Source organism: Miniopterus natalensis, chromosome 13 (genome assembly GCF_054644295.1).
Source record: "Miniopterus natalensis isolate mMinNat1 chromosome 13, mMinNat1.hap1, whole genome shotgun sequence".
In the NCBI taxonomy this organism is placed as follows: Eukaryota; Metazoa; Chordata; class Mammalia; order Chiroptera; family Miniopteridae; genus Miniopterus; species Miniopterus natalensis.
The window spans coordinates 23,056,529-23,077,947 of record NC_142093.1 but is presented as its reverse complement, the minus strand read 5'-3'; the positions used below and the strand labels follow the sequence as shown (position 1 = coordinate 23,077,947).

At 34.4% G+C, this 21,419-nt stretch overlaps 1 protein-coding gene and 1 pseudogene across 4 annotated transcripts in view; one reads left to right on the top strand and one right to left on the bottom strand.

Annotated features, from left to right (window-relative positions):
- The window catches only part of SRBD1 (S1 RNA binding domain 1), a 143,292-nt gene that overhangs the window by 27,635 nt on the left and 94,238 nt on the right, over positions 1-21,419 (top strand). For all 4 annotated transcript variants that reach the window (XM_016204094.2, XM_016204093.2, XM_016204091.2 and 1 more), the window contains exons 12-14: positions 1,671-1,828; positions 7,317-7,407; positions 8,115-8,222. In XM_016204094.2, coding sequence (XP_016059580.2) covers positions 1,671-1,828; positions 7,317-7,407; positions 8,115-8,222 — 357 coding nt within the window. The remainder of the gene's footprint in view (positions 1-1,670; positions 1,829-7,316; positions 7,408-8,114; positions 8,223-21,419) is intronic.
- Positions 4,075-6,169, bottom strand: LOC107530334 (dynein light chain Tctex-type 3 pseudogene; annotated as a pseudogene).

Genomic DNA, 21,419 nt, shown 5'->3' with positions numbered 1-21,419 from the left:
TAAAATTCTTCAATGGATTTTCTTTGTCTCCAGGAAAAAATGCAAACTCTTTAGAAGAATGTACTTGATCCTTTCTGATCTGGTTTCTTTTTCTCTCCACAGCCTTATGTCTTGGTATTTCTTTTTACTTGAGCATATGAAATTACTTCTTCTATAAACGATCCCTGAGGGGCTTCCATTTCCTGGAGTATTTTCTCCATGCCTTCTATATACTCTCCCTGCCTTTGTTTGCCTAACTGTTATTTATCTTGATTCACCTGAGAAGACATCTCTTTCAGAAAGTCTTCCTAATTTAGCTACCCCTGGGATGTGTTCCCATTAGTATAGCACCTACCATTGTTTTATACTTGTCTTTATTTTTCTGTTTCTTCAACTAGACAATGGTCTTCAGGATAGGGATCTTGTCTTTTCAGCTTGTATCTCTCAAACTGATCATGGTACCTTATGTAAGACTGGCAACAAATGCTCGCTCAATAAATAAAGTTACAAGTGAAGATCTAGAAATGTCTATAATGATATTTTTTATGCTGCATGGCTAAATGCAGGGAGAGTGATGGTGAAATGTTAGAGAAAAGCCTTAGGGAACTGAATTAAACCAGAAAAGCAAACATTAGTTAACTGTGTGTCCCTTCAGTTCTATAAATAATTCTACCTCAAAGCTGATATGAAATATGCTTTGAATTGTTTTTGAACTTTCAATTTTCTTGTGGCCAATGGCATGCATTTTTTTTTTTTTTTAATATATCTTTATTGATTTCAGAGAGAGGAAAGGAGAGGGAGAGAGAGAGATAGAAACATCAATGATGAGAGAGTCATTGATCGAGCCCGCAACCCGGGCATGTGCCCTGACCAGGAATCAAACCCTGATCGCCTGGATCCTAGGTCAGCGCTCAACCTCTGACCACACCCGGCCGGGCGGCATGCATTTTTTTAACCTGGTCTAACAGAGAAGACATACTTTTTATAAATTCTTACGAATTTCAGGGGATAAGTTTTGTTAAGTAGATGAATGGTATAAAGTTTAATTTACAGTTGCCTTTGAGTCCATTATAGACATATATTTTTATCTCAGAAAAAGTTTTAAAATAGACTTTTAATAACTTCTTTGGATAAAATTGGGAAGTTATTTACATGAGCCATGGTTCTAGACTGGTATTAGTATTTTTGGTCTTATGAGAATGACAAAGGGGTAGATGTAGGGAATGGAATAGAAGAAAACATTGAGATATGTTTAGGTGAAGGTATAAAACTAAGTATTGATGTAGGAAGCTACTTATGATTCAATAATTTATCACTGTGTGTTTTTATTTTTAATTTGCTGATAAATTTTAATTTGACATCCATGTGATATCCAAATCTTTCTACACCCTGTTTCTCTCATACACACAGATGTTTATACATACGGATTTTGTACATAAGGCAAAGCAGATAGAGGAGTATAGGTATGATGAACTTGGTAGATTTGATACCACACCATTATTTGTGATGTCATGTTACTGCAGTTAGCAAAAATAGACTCAATGTGATTTTGTATATGGTATTTTCTCTCAAGTAATTTTGTTATAATAAATGCTCTTATGAGGAGTAATTGTATAAAATGAATTCTGTTCTGCTGAAAGAAAATTTGGGTGAATGAAAAACTCCATTCTCTTTTTTTTCTATTTCTAAAGAGCCAAGCTAACATCAGATGCAGAGAAGGAATCAGTAATGATGTTTGGACGGAACCTTCGGCAGCTCCTTTTAACAAGCCCCGTTCCAGGGCGCACGTTGATGGGAGTGGATCCTGGTTACAGACATGGTTGCAAATTAGCTATAATTTCTCCTACCAGTAAGCATATCTTTCAGCTTTCATATAAAAGTTGTTTGATTGGTCGTACGTTTTGCTTCACATATTTCATGAGGACTTAGAAATAATGTTAATTTCCAAGTCTTAGAAAATGGTTTTCTTAGGTAGAGGTATATGGGAACCCAAGAATCAGACTTCATGTTCATCTTATTTGTGACCAAAACCCCTCAGTATTTTACTATCATTTATGCTCTTCCTTATGTCACAGTTGAAGATTAGCTGAGCTCAGACTTTAACTACTCTGACCCCATTACTTCTATTTATTGTGATGCGTTCATTTTAGCTTTACAGCACAGGAGGGTAATCTTTATTATATTGTAACTAGAAACAGCACATAGCAAGTTCATGAGGAATTTTGATGATTATTCTTTTCAGATCAGGCTTCAATAGCAATAATCAAATGAGTCTTAATTGCAGATGTTTGGTCACTATTACAGTCTTCATGGGCACATAAAGGTAATGACTGAGAATCTCCCATGGGCTAAAAGTGTACATCACTGCATTAAACTCTATCCTTGTATTTTCTTAATAATCTTTTTAAACATTGAACAATTATTACTCGGCAAAGTATCACACATGCACATCGTATTTCTGTAAGAGTACTCTCTGAATATTGTCAATATTAATACCACGCTTTTCTTTACTCCCAAATTCAATGAATCATGGTTCCTTTCCCTGTGGGTGCTAGTGTTAGCGGTAATATGCAAACTTGATTTTGTTTTCAAGGTTAAACAGTAGATTGACTTCACATTTGGTGGCCAGCTGTGTACCTTAATTTTTCATCTTTTATTTTTTAAATAAATTTAACTACATTTCATAAGCCCCAAGATTTTCAGTAACCTGCTAATGATTGTATACTTTTAATTTACACTTCATTCTAATTAATTTGTATCCCACATAAGTATTTAAAATTATTTACAGATGGTTGTAACTAAAGCAGTGATAAAATTTACTACTTGTACAGTTAAACTGCTAATAAGATTTTTAAGAGCTGCATATTTTATGCATTTTTTTACTTGCTAGGAGCAATTCTTAAAATTACAGCTCTGGTTCTCTTTCAGCAATAAGTGCTTTTCACTTTGCTTACTTCTAATGGATAACCAGATTCACTTTTTCCCTCTCCTGTAAAACAACTTTTTTTTCTTCCCCAAACATAAATGTTAATTGTCCAACTGAACAGGTGCCAGAAGAAACTTAGAATTTGAACAGCAGATTGATAACTATAATGACTAGGAAAAAAATATGCTGGCACAGGCATTCAGCACTTGTTCGTTACACATGGAATGCTTGAATTGTAAGGCAGCTGTTAGTCAGATACTTTTCCTCAGACACTGTAGCTCATTTTGTTTAATGGGAATTCAAGCTTACCGGATTTAATGTGCCCTCAAGTGTAAATCCAAGATTTTGAAAATTTAAAATCAGTTTTAAGAATTCTCAGAAAATGTAAACAAGTTAATGGTAGTTGCTACTGCACTGTTAGTTGAGAGAAAAAAAAACAGTTCCTTTCTACTAAGTCATATGTACAACTAAGAAGAAATACAAAATTAAGAAGTGTTAGCTAATTATTATTTTCTCCAGATTTATCCTTGCAAAGTTTTTTGTTCATATATTTATAGCTGCTAACTTTTCTGAAGCTTAAAGAGAACTTTATTATCTGAATGGATTTCCCTATCTCCTTAGGTACATTATGTTAGTGAAAAGCTGGCGTAAATATAATCAGGTTGTGTTTTCATTCCATGCCATGTTTCTGTATTTGTTTTCTGCTGATACTAAATTTTTCCTATTGAAATGATTCTCTAAAGAGTAAAATTAAAACTTCTTAAAGTAAAAAATTATAAATATACTATTATTACAATAATCTAAGACAAGATACACAGGAAAAGACTGTAAGGAAATAAGACTATAAGATATAACAGCAGCTGGGTTTGTGGATTTTCATGTTTTATTGCCAGATGTACTTTCATGTTATATGACTTTTATAATTAAAAATTAAAAAGTATTAATTTTTATAACAAAACATACTTTGGGGAAAAATGATTCTGTATATAGAATATGAGCTAATCTCCCAACTTACTATGAGATTGCTTATAATATTCAGTTTTTGTTGATAGCTTCAAAGCATATTGCACAGTTGTCATCTAGCCTAGTAATAAGTAACTTACTCTTTTTAGAAAGGATACACTGACAAATTCTTCAGTTAATGGCTTTGGCTAAACATTTTTAGTCTGTTACAGGACAATAGCAGTGGCAAAAACATTGATGATACAGTTCATGGTTAGGTTCTCCCATCTTACAGTCCAGGTTTCATCAGATGTGTTGTTCTAAAAGCATGAGCTGGCTGTCTGAAAGCCATACGCACTCCTCTAGACCACTACACAGGTCACAATAGATTTACAAGCTTTTCCAACTTAACCATATCTGCTAAGAATTGTTCCACTATTCTTGCGGTCCATTGGTTGATGTTGTTCTGATTATAATCTTCATTACCCAAAACCCCATCTGTACATTCTAACAATGTGGGCTTCACCCACATTGAAGTCAACCTCATCGCAGTGGCGATAGCACTCCGTAGTGGGTCCTATGATACATTTTAATTCTGTATATCTTTTAAATAATAGCACAGGACATTTTTATTATTTTGACCAGTAAACTTTTTTTATTACTCATATATTTACCCTTGATTGCTCTTCACTTTATTCTACATTTCTCTGTTTTCATTTAAGATCATTTTCTTTCTGCCTGCCGCTCTAGGCAGTTACTTTCAATGTGGATCAGTTGGTGACAGATCATCTCAGATTTTGTTTGTCTGGAAAAGTTTCTGATTTGCCTTTAGTTTTGAAGAATATTTTTTCTGGGTGTAGAACTCAAGATTGGCAGTACTCTAAAGATGTCATTCCTTTTTTTTTTTTTTTATTTAATTTTTAAAATTTTTTCTTAAATTTTTTGGGATGACATTGGTTAATAAGATTATATAGGTTACAGATGCACAATTCTATGATCTGTATATTGCATTGTGTGTCCGCCACCCAAAGTCAATCTTCTGTCACCATATAATTTGATGTGGGTTTTTTGGGGGTATTTATTTATTTATTTATTTACTTTTGCTACTACAGTTTCTCTTGAGAAGTCAGTCAGCCAGAAATCTTATTATTTCCTCTGGCTTTAAAGATTTTCTCTTTGTGGTTGTCAGAAGCTTTCTTATGATGTTACTATTTTTTAAAATTTTTCGCATGAATTCTGCTTGGGATTTATAGAGGCTCTTGCATCTCCTTTTGGAATTCCAATTACGTGTGTATTAGACTCTTCAGCTTCCTCTTTCTTCTATTTTCCATTCTTTTGTTTTGTTTTCTCTTGATCCGCTTTAAGTTAACTAATCCTCTCTTTTGCTGTCTTATCAACTATTAAATCCATCCATTGAGTTCTTAAGTTATATGTTTTCAAGTTTTGGAATTTCCATTTGATGCTTATGAAAAATAGATTACAGTTTTATGGTGAATTTCTTCACATTTAACTTCTTTGATCTTTTAAATTACCCTTATTTTTACCTTCTGTATCTCTAAGGCATTTACTGTCATATTTATTTGTTCTCGTGTTTCTTTTGGTTTAGGTTTTCAATTCTGAAATAACTTTTTCTTTCATATCTAATTTATTCCCGAGTTTTCTCATCTCATTTCTGAGGCTTTCTAATTCTGACTTGTGTTATCATCATTTTCTATAATTTTTTTTGTTGCTTATTCTTATATATTAGGTTATAGTTTTTCTCTGTGGACGAGGACATCACACTAGTCTTTTGTATTTCTTATTTTAAAAAATAATCATTCTGTATGAAATTTGACTATGATTCTTTTCTGTTGACTAGTGTTACGTAAAATTAGTGTCCCTCAGCTTTTAGGTTATGAAAGGTCTTCTAGCTGTGTAGCTCTAGAAATGTCACTTCTATATTGTTCCAAAATCATTGGGAAAAAGCCTTCTATATCTGTGTAAGTAAAGAGAGAATCTTATACTTAACTGGAATCTGTTTCCCTGTTGTTTTATTCCCACTTACCTAGACGTTTTTTTCTTTGATCATACTACCCTTACCTTGCTCAATGTGGATATGATTTGCAACAATTTCTCCTCAGTGTGGGGTTTTATATTGAAGAGGATATTCTACTTGTTAGTTTCAAGAGTTCATAGAGATCAGTTTTCCAGTCTTTTCTGAATTTATTAGGCAGCCTTTGTACTTACCTATAAATTAGAGTATGCAAGGGTTTTTTTCACCTAGTTTCAGCTTCTGTTGTCAAACAGGCCTGTTGTAATTTCCAGGGAAGTACCTTTTGACATTTTCGGCATTCTTCCCATCTTAGGTTTATGAGATACCCTCTGCTTCCTTCCACAGAAATATTGATGCATGTAGGTTTTGGTAGTTGTCAGCGCATTGTTCCCACCTGCTCATCCTTTGGGTTTTGTAGGGATACTTTGTTATAGAGTCATGGGTTTTTAAATTTGCTGTCCTAGTTGCTCTTTTCATCCTGTGCATATGTGCAATAAATAGGAAGTATATTGTATCAATTTTTTCTGCATCTATTGAGCTTTTGTCTTTTCCTGTGTTTATGTTGCTTATAGGATTATTGTTTTTTAAATTTTGTGCGCGCGCACACACACGTATCTTTAGCCTGTTTTGGTAAGTAAGACATTTCCAAGAATGTATCCATTTCATTATTTAATCTAAATTAACATAAAGTATATAATAGTCTCTCTATCTTTTAAATCTGTTCTGAATCTCTATATCTCCTTTTTATTTTTAATATAATTATTTGTATCTTCTATCCTTTCTTTTTCTTTATGAGTATTGCTAAATATTTTTCTTAATAAGTGATTTTAGATCTTAAACTTCATTGGCCTTTTCTGTTATGTTTAAAATTTTTATTATATTTCTGTTTTTAACTTTATCATTTTCTACCTTCCACTTTCTTTGAGATTATTCTATTGTGTTTTTTTTTCTAACTTCCTAAGTTGGTCACTTGGTTCATCATTATTTCTATTCTTTAGGTAGTTACCCTCAAATTTAAAATGTATTTTTAGCTAAAATATAATATAGTACAGAAAAACTCACAATTCATAAATATGTTGCTGAAAAAAATTACACAAGATGAAAATCACATATCTACGACCCAAAGAAAAAATAAAAATGTCCCATGTCATTTATAGTAAATAATCAGTAAATGCTAGCTTTTGCTATTATTGATGTTAAGTATTATTAAAATTAATAATGGTTTTATATAGCAAAATAGAGTCCTTGTAACTTTGGAAGCAACAGAACTTCATAGTGCCTACGGAGAGTCTAATTTAGTGAATATGAATGATTCAGACTGCATTTTAAAAGACAAACCAGTTCTCTTTCCTGTTTCATCTGGCTTAATCAGATCATTGGTGTGTTATGTTTTGTAATGTCTTATAAATTGGCTTATTCTCTTCATTTTTTTCTAAGGTCAGATACTTCATACTGATGTGGTTTACTTGCATTGTGGACAAGGCTTCCAAGAGGCAGAGAAAATAAAGAGGCTTTTGCTGAATTTCAAGTATGAAAATAAGTAACCTTTTGAGTACTTCAGTGGCTCAGCCAATCAGAGATACTGTCGAAGCCCCTAATTTGGAGGGCGGGATTAAGGGGATCGCATTGGTGAGGGGGAAGGAACCCTGTAAAACAATGCTGGGGCAGACTGCTGGAGAGCTCCACATTTGGAGATGCCAGAGGAATTCCACTTCCTTCCTCTGCAACCTCCACTAAACAGAGGTGGTAATATGAGCAAAGTGAACATTTAATTTTTCTGTTTGGGTCTATACTTTCTTCCTCCTTCCCTTCCTCCCTCCCTTTTTCTTCTTTCCTTTCTTCATGGATTGGAGGATCAGATGTGGTAGTAGTTAGAAGCTTCATAAATTATTTGATGACATATCACATAATTCAGTCATAATGTCTTTATTATGGCCTAGAATTCACTTAACTGTGTCTAAATTTGATTCCTTCTAGATTGGAAGGTAGCTGACTGTTCTTGAGCTGTGTGACAGTAAAATATTTCTCCACTGCCTGTTAAACCAAAGGAAGAGGCAGTGTTTTTTGTTTTACATATGTCTGTCTCCCTTATGAAACAGCGGAGAAGTTGCTTGGATGTATGAGCGAACACTAGCATTGTACAATAGTATTTGTGCATTCTGTACATTTACTTCTGATTGATTTGGAAGTGTGCCTTGAGCTCACCCAATTTCTCCTCCTGTTTCTCCCTTGAAGCTGCAGCACAGTGGTGATTGGAAATGGAACTGCCTGCCGAGAAACAGAAGCTTACTTTGCTGACCTGATAATGAAAAATTACTTTGCACCACTGGATGTTGTTTACTGGTAAGGCTGTTAGGAATGTTTGTTTTCTTTGAGAGGCAAAGGAACTTCTCAGTTTCCTACTGTGATGTTTTTGTCCCTTCTTTTTTAAAGCTATACATCTTGTCTGCCCCCAAACCGGTTACGTCTTGCTGTTCACTAGAGCTTTGCAGGACAATGTAAAGTGTCTATCTCATGCATAAATTTGAGTTTCATTATCCTGAAACCTGTCACAGAAGCAGCAAGTTAGGCCTCATTTGGTTTCATGGGATTTTCCAGGCTTTACACCGTGTGAGGGCTCTGTTTAACTAGGTACAAATAAATAAGTAGGGCTGGATAACTTAGCCTTCTTCTTCCAAAGTTTGATGCCTTTGAATCCCTGGCCTTCAGAACTGAGAGCCAAGGTAAGTGTTACAAATTAAAAGCATTTCTAAAGTTCCTTTATTTGTCTCTTTGTCACAAGCTTTGATTTTGTGTAGGCATACAGTTAACGTCTGAGTGGCTTTGGATTAGCATGATCCATTTCTCCATTCTTGCCCCTGGATCTGTAGTAGTTCTGCTTTCATTTACCATTGTTTTCTCACTTTCCCTTTGGACTTCAAATAGCCATGCTTTCCTTTTCCAAACTAAATTGATGAGAATAGCTTGAGCCTCAAAGTTTTAACTCATTTGTGAAAAATGCCTACTAGTGAAGCTAGTGAAAGCCTTTTGCCTTAAAATTAAAAAAGCAAACATAATTTCTTTAAAGATATTAATATTTATTATTGTAGATTAATTAACAAGTATAGAAAGTGATAGGATTTACTATTATCTAAAATATTATTTATATTTTAGAGCATATTTCTAGATTTTTTCCTTCACTTATATGTATATATTTTAAAAAGGAATTCACAGTGTACCTGTTTTATAACCTTTCCCATACTTAATATATTGTTATCATCGTCCCATGCCAATAAGTGGACTTTCCAAAATCATTTAAAATTACTACAGGTACAGGCATTCCTCAGAGATATTGTAGGCATGGTTCCACACCACCATAATAAAGCGGGTCACATGAACGTTTTGGTTTCCCAGTGCATATAAAAGTTGTGTTTATACTGTAGTCTCTTGAGTGTGCAGTAGCATTTCTGTAAAAAAACAATGTACATACCTTAATTAAAAATAGCTTTAGTGCTAAAAAAATGGTAACCATCATCTGAGTATTCAGCAAGTCATCATCTTTTTTCTGGCGGACAACCTTGCCTTAATGTTGACGGCTGCTGACTGTGGCTGTGACAATTTATTAAAGTAAGACAGCAGTGAAGTTTGTCACATCTGTTGACCCTTCTTTTCAGGAACGATTTCTCTGTAGATGTGATATTTTGAAAAGAATCTTTTTTTCTGAGCAGTAGGTCTCAAAATGTTCAGTAAACCATATTGTAAACAGATGTGCTGTCATCAAGGACTTGTTCTGTTTATGGAGCACAGGCAGAGTAGATTTAGCATGATTCTTAAGGGCCCTAGGATTTTTGGAATGGTTAATGAGCACTGGCTTCAACTTAAAGTCACCAGCTGCATTAATCCCTAACCAGAGTAGCCAGCCTGTCCTTTGAAGCTTTGAAGCCAGGCACTGGCTTCTCCTTTCTAGCAATGAAAGTCCTAAATGGCATCTTCTTTCAATATAAGGTTGTTTTGTCTAGACAGTGATTTTCAACCTTTTTTATCTCCTGGCACACATAAACTAATTACTAAAATTCTGCCACACACCAAAAAATACACTTTTTGTCCATCTGACAAAAAAAAAAAGGATATAATTTTGATTCATTCACACCAGACAGCTGTTGTTGCGTTGGCTGTTGTCATTTTTTTATTTGACAATCTACAGTAAAAGAGGTTAGTGCCCCTGACTAAATAGTCAGGTACTGCATGTTTTAAAAATTCCTGTATGCCCGGCCAGACGTGGCTCAGAGGTTGAGCGTCGACCTAGGATCCAGGCGGTCGGGGTTCGATACCAGTCAGGACACATGCCCGGGTTGCGGGCTTGATCAGTGACTCTCTCCTCATTGATGTTTCTATCTCTCTCTCCCCCTCTGCTTTCCACTCTCTAAAATCAATAAAGATACACTAAAAATTCCTGTGGCACAGTGGTTGAAAATCGCTGGTCTAGACTGAAAATCTGTTAAGTGTAGCCACCTTCATTAATTATCTTAGCTAGATCTTCTGGAAAACTTGCTACAGCTTCTGCATTAGCACTTGCTGCTTCGCCTTGCACTTTCATGTTATCAGGACAGCTTCTTTCCTTAAATCTCATTAATCAAACTGCTAGCTCTGCTAGCTGTGGACTTTTCAGCTTTCTTACCTCTCTCTGCCTTCATAGAATTGAAGAGAGTTAGAGCCATGCTCTGGACTAGGCTTTGGCTTAAGGAATCTTGTGGCTGCTTCGATCTTCTATTCTGACTACTAAAACTTTCTTCATATCAGCAATAAGGCTGTTACACTTCCTTATTATTCGTATGTTCACTGGAGTAGCATTTTTAATTTCTTTCAAGAACTTTTCTTTTGTGTTCACAACTTGGCTGACTGTTTGGAGCAAGAGGCCTAGCTTTTGACTTTCTTGGTTTTCGACATGCCTTCATCACTAAGCTTAATCATCTCTAGCTTTTGATTAAAGAGAGAGATGTGGGACTCTTCTTTCACTTGAACACTTATAGGCCATTGTCAGGTTATTAGTTGTACTAATTTTAATATTGTGTTTAAGGAAATAGAGAGGCCAAAAGAGGAGAGAGATGGGGGAATGGCCAGTCAGTTGATCAGTCAGAACACGTACAGTATAGATTAAGCCCACCATCTCATGCGAGTGTAGTTTGTGGCGCTCCAAAACTATCGAAACAGTAACATCACAGATTACCATGCCAAATATTATAATAATGAAAAAGTTTGAAATATTGGGAGAATTACCAAAGTGTGACACAGACACAATGAGCAAATGCTGTTGGAAAAGACGGCACCGATAGACTTGCATGAGTCAGTGTTGCCCAAGTCTTCAATTTGTAAATAATGCAATATCTGCGATGCACAGTAAAATGAAGTATGCCTATATACTTTTGTATCTTTTTTTAAATATGTTCTTATTGATTTTTAGAGAGAGAGGAATAGAGAGATACAAACATCGTGGATCAGCTGCCTCCTACACTCCCTCTACTGGGGATTGAGCCTGCAACTTGGTCATGTACCTGACCTGGAATCCAACCTGTGACCTCTTGGTTCATGGGTTGATGCTCAACCACTGAGCCACACCAGTCGGGCATACTCTTGTATCTTGTATTTTAGTCACTTTTTGTTGTTCAATAGCTCTGTTTTCCTAATTTTCACCATTCTCAACAAAGCTATAGTGAATGTTCTTGTGCTTAGATTTTTGCACATACCTTTATTTCTTATAATGCATTTGAAGAGGTGGAGTACAGATTTAGAGATGCACCTTACCATTGCTCCTAAACTGAAAAATGCTTAAATACCAAACCCAATCTATTACTTAGATTATTTCCACACTACATTTCTCCCTTTTCTCGATATATTGCTAATTCAGGATTCTGTTATTTAAAAACACATCACTAGTACATATGAAAGTTCAGATACAAAGGGAATAAAGTAAAGCGTTTTTTTATTATGAAATATATCAAAAATGTACCAAAGAATATAGAACCTATATACAGTTGGAAGAAGAGTAAAATGAACATCCTTGTTCCTAGCTTTTAGGCTCCTCATGTGCTTTTCCTGTAAAAAGCACTGACTTGAATTGTATGAGTTATTGCTTGTTTGGGAATTAATTTTAAAGCTGCATATTTTTAGGGCTTTTGAAATATATTGCCATGTTCTCTTCCGGAATGACTGTGCCGATTTATTTTCCCCTTCATTCCTCTGGGACATTGGGTATTAATACTGTGCCTCTTTGCTCTGTCATTTTTTTGTTTTAATTGCATAGTTGAAATCTCAGCAGCACTGCTTATTAACTAATTATGTGACCTTGGACAAATCACTTAACCTCTCTGTGTATTTCATTTTTATCATCCATAAAATGGGATACTAGTAGTAATCACCTTATAGAATTATCTTAAAGTTTAACTGAGTTAATATATATAAAGTGCTTATGTAGCACGAGTCACATACTTGATATTACTGATGACGTCAGATATATTTTTATATGTTCATTGGCCCTTTCTGGATTTTTTTGTGTATGTGTGAGTGGATTGCTTGTGTCTTTTGCTCATTCTTTGTTTTCTTTTGGAGGTTTTCATCTTGTTTGTAATGATTTGTAAATATTTTTTATATTAATGATTGACCAGTTATAATTTTTACAAATTATACAAATAGTTTTTCCCATTTTGTGTTTATAATTCAAGATTTATTTTGTATAGAATTAAAAATTTTATTTTCTCAGATTTATCTGTACTTTTTTGTATGACTTTTGGGTTTTGTATTATTATTTGAGTCTAGAATGTTAAAAACTTTTTATTTCTTTATCACTGGAACTATAATATACTATCAAGCAGATATATTTACTTTAAAATTTTTAAATTTTTATTTGTCAGCTACAGTTTATATTTAGTATTATTTGTATTCGTTTCAGGTGTACAGCATAGTGGTTAGACAGTCATGTACTTTACTGTGTTCCTCGTGGTATTTCCAGGTTTTGTAGAAAATATGAACCTCATGTTTAAGAACATCAAGCCTTTTTTTTTTTTTTTTTTTAAGTGCAAGCCTCTCGCAGCTTTTTATTTCCCTAACTTTCTTAAGTCTTCTTCTGACTTGTCTTTGGGAAGTCACAAAACCTCATTATCCTCTCAGTTACTTATGTGATTGCTTTGAAGCTTTCTTCTCTAAAAAATCAGAAATTCACCAGACAACCTTAGTCAGCTTAGACAAAAGAAACAGAGATTAATTAGAATGCTGTAATAACTTGAGCTTAGTTTTGAAAAAATAATGGATGTTGATTTTTCCTATTTTTTTCTTAAGGCCTTTATTGACCAGCTGTGGTATTTTATAAACAGCAGAGCCACCGGGCTCTTCCCTTCCTTTTCCTTCCCTTCATTCACCGTTTTCCCTTTCTCCTTCCCCATTTCCCTCCAACCTCCTTTTTATTTCCCTCCTTTCATCTTCCTTAATTCTCTTGTTTGGTTTTACCATATTTAAGTCCTCTTTTGTTTGACAACTGGGATATTTTTAGCCTTTAATGTATTTTAGTTTTAAATCTGTTAGTACACACTTATTAACCATAATTGTAATATTTATGTGCAGACATGTTTAGCATGGCATTTGTAATGACTAAGAAGAAAGGGTTTTTTTTCCAAATTTGTCATTGACAATTTAATCCGAGTTGGGATTCTTGAATCTATAGGGTGATATCTCTTAGATCTTAAAAAATCTCAGCCATTACTCTTCAAGTACTACCTCTGTCTCATTCTTCTCTCTGATCTCCCTCTGGAATCTAATTATATATATTCATCCTCTCTATCCTTGCTTTTTTTTTTCTCTTCATGCTTTTTAACCTTTCTCTTTTCATTTCTTGCCTCTCTGGGCTGCTTTGTGGTTGATTTCTTCAGGTCTTTTCTCCAGTTCGCTAGCTTTTTCTTTAGCTGTCAGACCCATCCATTGCATTTTTTATTTCAGTTATATTTTTCGCTCCTGGAAGTTCCATTTGTTAGTTTCTCAGTGTTTCTGAGAGATAGTTGACATAAACAAAGTGCACATATTTAAAGTTTTCAATTTTATAAGCTTTGACATTTGTATATTTTAATGAAACTATCGCCACAATCAGGATAATGAACATACATGCCTCCCCCACCCCATTTCCTTGTGTTCTTTTGTAATTCACCCTTCCCACACTGCTCTCTCTCCCCCCAGGTAGTCTCAGATTTACTTTCTGTAGCTATAGATTACTGTACATTTCTAGACTTGTATGTAATTTTTGGAATCATGCAATATGTATTCTTTTGCTAGCTTCTTTCACTCAGCATCATTATTTTGAGATTCATCATGATGTTGGTTATATCAGTAGTTTGTTCTTTTTATTACTGAGTAGTATTTCATATGGCTAAATCACAATTAGTTTATTCACTTACCTGTTGATGGACATTTGGATTGTTTCCAGTTTGAGCTGTTATAAATAAAGCTGCATGAACATTCTTGTACCATATGCTTTCATTTCTCTTGGGTAAATAAGTAGGAATAGAATCACTGTGTTGCATGGCAGATATATGTTTAACTTAAGATACTGCCAAGCTTTTCTAAAGTGGTTGTACCCTATTATCTTCCCACCCGTACTACCAGAGTTCCATTTTCTTCATACCCTCATCAGTCGTCTTGGTATGGTCTGTCATTTAAATGGAGCTATCCTAGTGGATGTACAGTGATATCTTATGGTTTTAAATATATTTCCTAGCAGTTAATGATGTTGAGCATGTTCATTTGCTTTTTTGCCATTCATATATCTTCTTTGATAAAGTAGCTGTCTACATACTCTTCCCACTTAAAAAATTAGATTATTTTTTCCTCCTGTTATTGAGTATTTATTCTGAAGACAAGTTCTATATCAGATACCTCTTTTGTAAAACATTTTTCCCAGTCTGTAACTTGCCTTTCCATTTTTTCAACATGGTCTTTTGAAAAGCAAACATATTTTTGATGAAGTCCAGTTTATCAATTTTTAAAATATATTTCTTGCTTTTTGTGCCCTATTTAAGTAATGTTTGGAAAAAGCTAAGGTCATTATGATTTTATTGTATGTTTTGTTTTAGACAGTTTATAGTTTCAACTCTTTAATTTAGGCCCATAATCCATTTAAAGCTATTTTAATATATGATATGAAGTTCTCTTTTGGATATGGGTATGGATTATTCCAGCACCATTTATTGAATGGTTTTCTTTTCTCCACTGAATTGCTTTGGCATCTTTGTTGAATATCAACTAACCATATACATTCGGATCTATTTCTGGAGTCATTTCTGTTTAATTGATCTATATGTCTTTATATGAATCTGTGTATCTTTAATACCATCCAGTGCTGATTTGTATAGCTTAATAAGTCACGAAATGAGATAGTGTAAGTCTTTCAATTTTGTTCATTTTTTTCAAAATTGTTTTGGCTATTATAGGTCCCTTGCACTTATATATAAATTGTAGAATCAGCCTTTCTACAAATGAGCCATCTGGGAGTTTGATTGGAATTAAGATGACTTTATAGTTTAATTTATGAAGATTTGACATCCATCCATTTAATTTTTAATTTCAGTTATATTTTTAATTTCTAGAAACTGTATTTTCAAATCTACTTGATCACTGTGTTTTTTTAAATAAATTTTTTATTGATTTTAGAGAGTGGAAGGGAGAGAGAGAAAGAGAAACATCATTGAGGGAGAGAAACATGGATCGGTTGCCTCCCACATGTGCCCTGACCAGGATCGAACCCACAGCCAGGGTGTGTGCCCTGACTGGGAATCGAACCTGCTACCTCTTGGTGTACGGGGTGACGCTCCCACCAACTGAGCCACCCAGCCAGGGCTGCTTGATTATTCTTATAGCTGTTTGCTGTTTCTGAATATATTTTCAAACCTATTTTATTTCCTTAAGCATACTGAGCATTATATTTTACAGTCTGTGTGATAATTCTAGTATCTAAAGCCCTTGCAAGTCTATTTCTGTTACCTGCTGTTACTGCTGGCTCTGCTTTTTGGTATTTCCTTTTCTGTTCAGTTAATTTTTATTGAAAATTTCTTGTTTCCTTAGTGTACTAAGTCTTAACACCCATTAAGTATGTCAGAAAATTTCTTAAGCATTCTGTTAAGAATGCAATATTTTTTTCTAGATGAATGCTATGAATTATATTACACATGAAAGCTACTTTGCTAAACCAAGCTTGGATCAATTTTTATTTTACAGTCACGCATTTTTCTTAATTTTTAAATGTTTGCTAGTACCTAGTATTTGATTTAGCCCTTGTATGTTTAATCATGTTATTTTAAATGCACATAGTCCATCATACTTTGAATAGAGCACATTGATTCTCCAGGGGCTTTGCAATCAGAAAAAGATTGAGAGCTAAAGTAAATCAGTTTGTATGTACTGGCTGCAAACTTTTGGTCAAGCGTGGATTTTATATGGAGATATACAAACCTGAAAAAAATATAAGTAACCAAGAATATGTATAAGAGTCACTGACCTCCCAAAAATATACTAGAATATCAACGCTTAAGCCCTGCAACCCTCCCTTAACTGCCCGCCTCCAGGTGCTAAGTATAGCATGAAAGGCTTATAATGATTGTCTTAAAGAAAGAGTTAGAAAAGAGTTCCCAGGGTTTGTAGATAATGTCATCATCCTAATCAGTGATTAAGAGAAAGTGGAATTACTCAACTCTTCTTTTGATTTGTGAGATAGAATGATTTGGGGACTGAAGACAGAATATTACCAATAAAAGAAAGCCAAAATGTAACTAAAATAGGGTGACAGTAAGAGAGCTTCTTTTTCCTATCTTGTCTGGCCCAAATGAAACATTTTCTGGAGTTCTAGGTGGACTTGGGAATAAATTTTGATACCACTGTTCATAAAATTGAGAAATTGTGGAATATGGTCAGATGTTACTTTGATGTTCCAAACGGGAAATAAGATAGGTTATGCAAATGACTGTTGAGTGTGATCTTGATCAGGCAATATTATTATTAAATTATAAAAGGATGGTTTGTGAACACTTAGGAAGGAACAACAGAACAATAACCACCAGAAATCAGCACGCATTTCTTAAAAATAAAATATTTCGGTCTTATCCCATTTCATTTTCATTAGGAAAACTAGACTGATAGACACATTTAGATTTTAGCACATCTTTGCATAGACTCTTGATACCTTCATGGAGAAATGAGAGAATCAGAGATTTGGTTAGGTTGTTACCAAAAAGATGTTAGTTATCTAATGGATTGATGTCTGGTGTGAGGTCTCTAGGGGCATGCCTCAGACACTCTCTTAGTTAATGTTTTAATCAGTAATTTAATCAAGGTTTAGAGGCATGCTTTTCAAGTTTGTGGACATTGAGATTATTAGAATAAGGATCAGAAAATATTTTGAAATACTTGAGTTGTTGGACCTAATCTAACAAGAGGAACTATATAACAGGGAGAAAGACTTTTGTGATGCTAGTAGAAGGAATTTAAGGTAGAGCTTTTGATGGGATGATTTCTGAGGTTTCCTTGAAACCTGACTGAGGAAGAATCTCTCAGAGTTAACGTGCAGTGTATTTCCCATGTCCCGAACCACCTGGACCAGATTTCTTTTGTTCGGGTTTAAAGAAATTTACTTCCCAACAATCATTAAGCTTAGCTATACAACTTAAGGTGCATTTAGCTATGTGACGCTTATAATGTTGTGAAGTTAAAAATTATTTTATATGGAGGAAAAGTTGTGGTTGCTGTTATTTATTTCTGACTAGTGCAATAATTTCTGTTTTACATGTGGCATATAAAATCAGTTTCTTTGTATTTAAGCATCTGTTTCCTCCACTTGCAGTTTCTAGTAGTGATGAAGGCCATGAATTTTAGCCTTAGAACTTGGGACAGCGTAAATTATTTTTTGGATGTCAGTTTGATTATTATGCTCAATAACAAGTTAAGGTGATATAGTATTTGTCTCACTTCTTTCTACAGGGATGGTTTGAGACAATGTGCTCTGATGGTCTAGGCTTTGGTTGCCTTTTACCTATTGATAGTCCTCTCTCCATTTCTATGACTATTATAAACACTAGACTTGTTTATAAGACTTCTTTTCTGGGACGTTTGTGACATTAAATCAATTTAAAAATAAAATTGTTTTATAATAAATATAATTTATGTTAATTTTGTTGAAACAGCCAAAACATTTTAAAATATATATGTATTTACACCATAATGAGGTATGTTGGAAAGGAAGTATAAGAAATGAGTAATTATGGAGTGTGTGTGTGTGTGTGTGTGTGTGTGTGTTTAGTTTTAAAATATTATTTGGATTCAGATTCAGTTTGACAGTTTTTGATCAAAATAAAATATGCTTCAGCAATTTTGTAACCCATGTGTTTCTGTATCCCTAAGTCCAATTTAAGTATCTGCAGGAATTCCCTTAACCCACCCCCCAGCTCCCTTTAACTGTAGCCCCTCTTGCAGATCTTTGTTTATTGACTTAGATTAGAACTGGCCTAGAGCCCAGTGATGGTCATTTCTTGTCTTAAGGTTTTGGTTACAAATCTGCTCTTGTTGCCAGACCCAATAAAGATCCTTGATTGTTTTTGTTCGTTTTATTACAAGTTCTTGCCAAAGATACAGTGTATTATAACCAAAACAGATGTTCTATTTAGATAAGGGTATTTACTGTAAAAGAACTTAAAATATAAATTAAACAACAATATGTTTGGCATTAAGGTAACAATTGATGAACTTTGGGATTTTATGAGTGTTTTTGATAACCTTTGGAAATGGAAGAAACAATGCCTTATTTTGAAGAATTGTTTTACTTTTTGTGTGTGTATCTATCTCAGTTTGTGTATGTACAATCTTAGATCTTCCTAACCCTCCTACAAACATCTTAATGTGATCTTGAAAGTAGAGTGGTGTTAACCAATTTCATATGTACACAGTTCTGTTATTTCTTAAAGCGTACATCAGGTAAACAGTATTTTCTGTCATAGAGATATCAGTTGAGTAAAAAGGAATTGTTTTTAATATTCTAATGCTTATAGGTAGGTGAAATAATTATACATGGACCTTTTCATAAATGGTGTACTTGGTGAATTTAGGAACCATATTATAGGGTTGTAGTGTAGATCATTTGGGACTTGAACCATCTCTGATTAGGGCCCAGTGCAGTCTTGATTTATACTGAATTCTGTGTTGCAGTGAACATAGGCATATAGTGAATACAAGATGCATGGATTTGTAGGTTGTAATTTCAGCTCTTTTTTGATCATAGTTCCTAGAGTTAATTAGATGTGTAAGGGATAAGGCTGCATTATCAACAGACTACTAATGGAATGAGTTTTACCTCGAGATTGATAACTCTTTGGCCTATTCTTATTCATATTTTCTACAATTCTTTGGCATTAAATAACTTGCTGTTTTTTCTCACCTTTGGCCAACACCTTTAAAAATGCATTCAATTGATTATTGGAGGATATTTATTATTATTTTTTATTAGAACTGTTTGGGTTGTACAGAATCACTGTGGTTCCACCTCTCATTTCAATTGCATTAGAAGAATGCAAAATTGCTAGAATCCTTTGTTGTTGGGATCCTTTTCATTTGGTTATATAGGACTTGAAGACTCTCTGGCCAGAACTTGATATTTGCAAAAAGGAGTTCTTCAATCCACCTTATTTGTGGTGTGTGTGTGTGTGTTTTGAGGGGGAAATCTTTTGATTCCAGTGTATTTTATGTGGCTAAATCTTTGTATTATGCTCTCCTAACTTATTGAAATAGCACTTTCAAGTTCCCCACATCCGTACATTTCTAAGGTTACACCCAGCTTAATTCCCATTACTTTTCCGCTTCACAGAACTTGCATGTTGAAGGGACCCTAACATTTGGGTTCACATTATGATAATTAGGTTTTAGGGGCTTGGGGGATTAAAGATGTCTCAGGTCTAGTTGCAGAATAAAGTTCAGAAGCACTTGTAAAACTTGCCCGATTGGTGGGTAGAGGTGCTTTTATTTATTTGCTACTCATGCAGCATTAATTCGTATTTCATCAGGTACCTACAGTGCTGTAATTCTAGATGTGACCTTGGGACTTGATTTACTTCAGCTTCGTTTTCTTTATTAATGTGCCATGAAAGAGGTACATGAAAGATAGCCAACATCAAAGTACCTTTTAAAGTAAAATGGTTGGTAGGAATTCCCGGGTATTTAACACTCTCTGTCAAATGTTTCAGCTGGTTTGCATCCTTTTACAAGCTATTGCTTGCTGCACTAAAAGAAATGTAAAGCAGTTGTTTCAAGGCAGGGGTGGGGGGCACGGTTATGGTGGTGGTGGTGGTGGTGGTGGTGGTTGGGTAGCAATAGTTAGCTAGAGAAGAGGGTAAATGAGAGTTTAAGAACGTATTCTTTTTCAAGAATGGTTTGTTTTCAGGTTTTTCTTTGGGTCAGGGAGTTTTTAGTCTAATGCAGTGCTTATGATTAGAGTGAGGTTATAAGATAATTGAAGAGGGTTGCCAAAGAAAATTCATCAAACCTCTGTGAAAGAAAGAATAAAAAGCAATGTCAATATCTTACTTAGAGATTGTTTAACTACTATAACTTCACAGCCTGTTTATTCTTTACTAAACCACCTAAGGAAAAGCTTTTATACACAGTAATATAGGAAACTGAGTTTTAAGAAGAACAAAGCAAACAGGACTCAGAGAAGGCTTGCCGAATGCATTGTGGCATATTTATTTTCCTGGAAACAGTGTATTAGAGGCTATTGTCTATGTTCTAGGCTGAACGCATAGGGGTAAAACTTACTGTAACTCAGTTTTGAAACTGATTCCTTCTTTGTTTCATGCATATTTGTAGTTAAAGGCATTTTGCATTTTAGATAATCACAAGGATTGTGGATCTATTTCAGATGTCTTTACCATAGAACTGTCTCTCTGAATGTTGAAAAATAGAAATCACAGAATGTTTTAGAAAATGAAATTCACTTACTAACATTACCTTAACTTGCAGAAGCCTTTTAAAGTCTATTGTAATAAAAACTTTTTTGTAATTAGTATTTGTTAAAATGTATTTGTAGAATTAAAGTGCTCTGAAAATAGCATGTCCTCTGATATTCTGTAATTTTGTTTACACTTACATGCTTAACTAATTTTTATTCATATATGGTGGGGAAAAAATTTTCAAACTATACCTGATCTTGGTGATTTATTGAACTAAAGTCTTTGTCCTGTAAAGTATAAGAAGTCAACACTACAACTGATTCAGAGGAGTTTAGCAATGGCCTTTTCTTTTCAAGGAAAGCAGATATTTGTGATAGATTATCTGTCAGCACAGAATGTGCGGCAGAGTCTACTGAAAGGAGTAGGCTGGTGTGTGTGGGCAGCAAGCAGCCTATGCAGTTCATTTGGCATTTGAGCTCTTGATTAAGGAAGGGGGGAGAGGCACATCTTCCCCGTTTGTTGGCATAGGAAACGCAGTACTTCTGCTGCCATTGCCATACCATATACGGCTCACCCTGGGCATTGGGAACAGTGG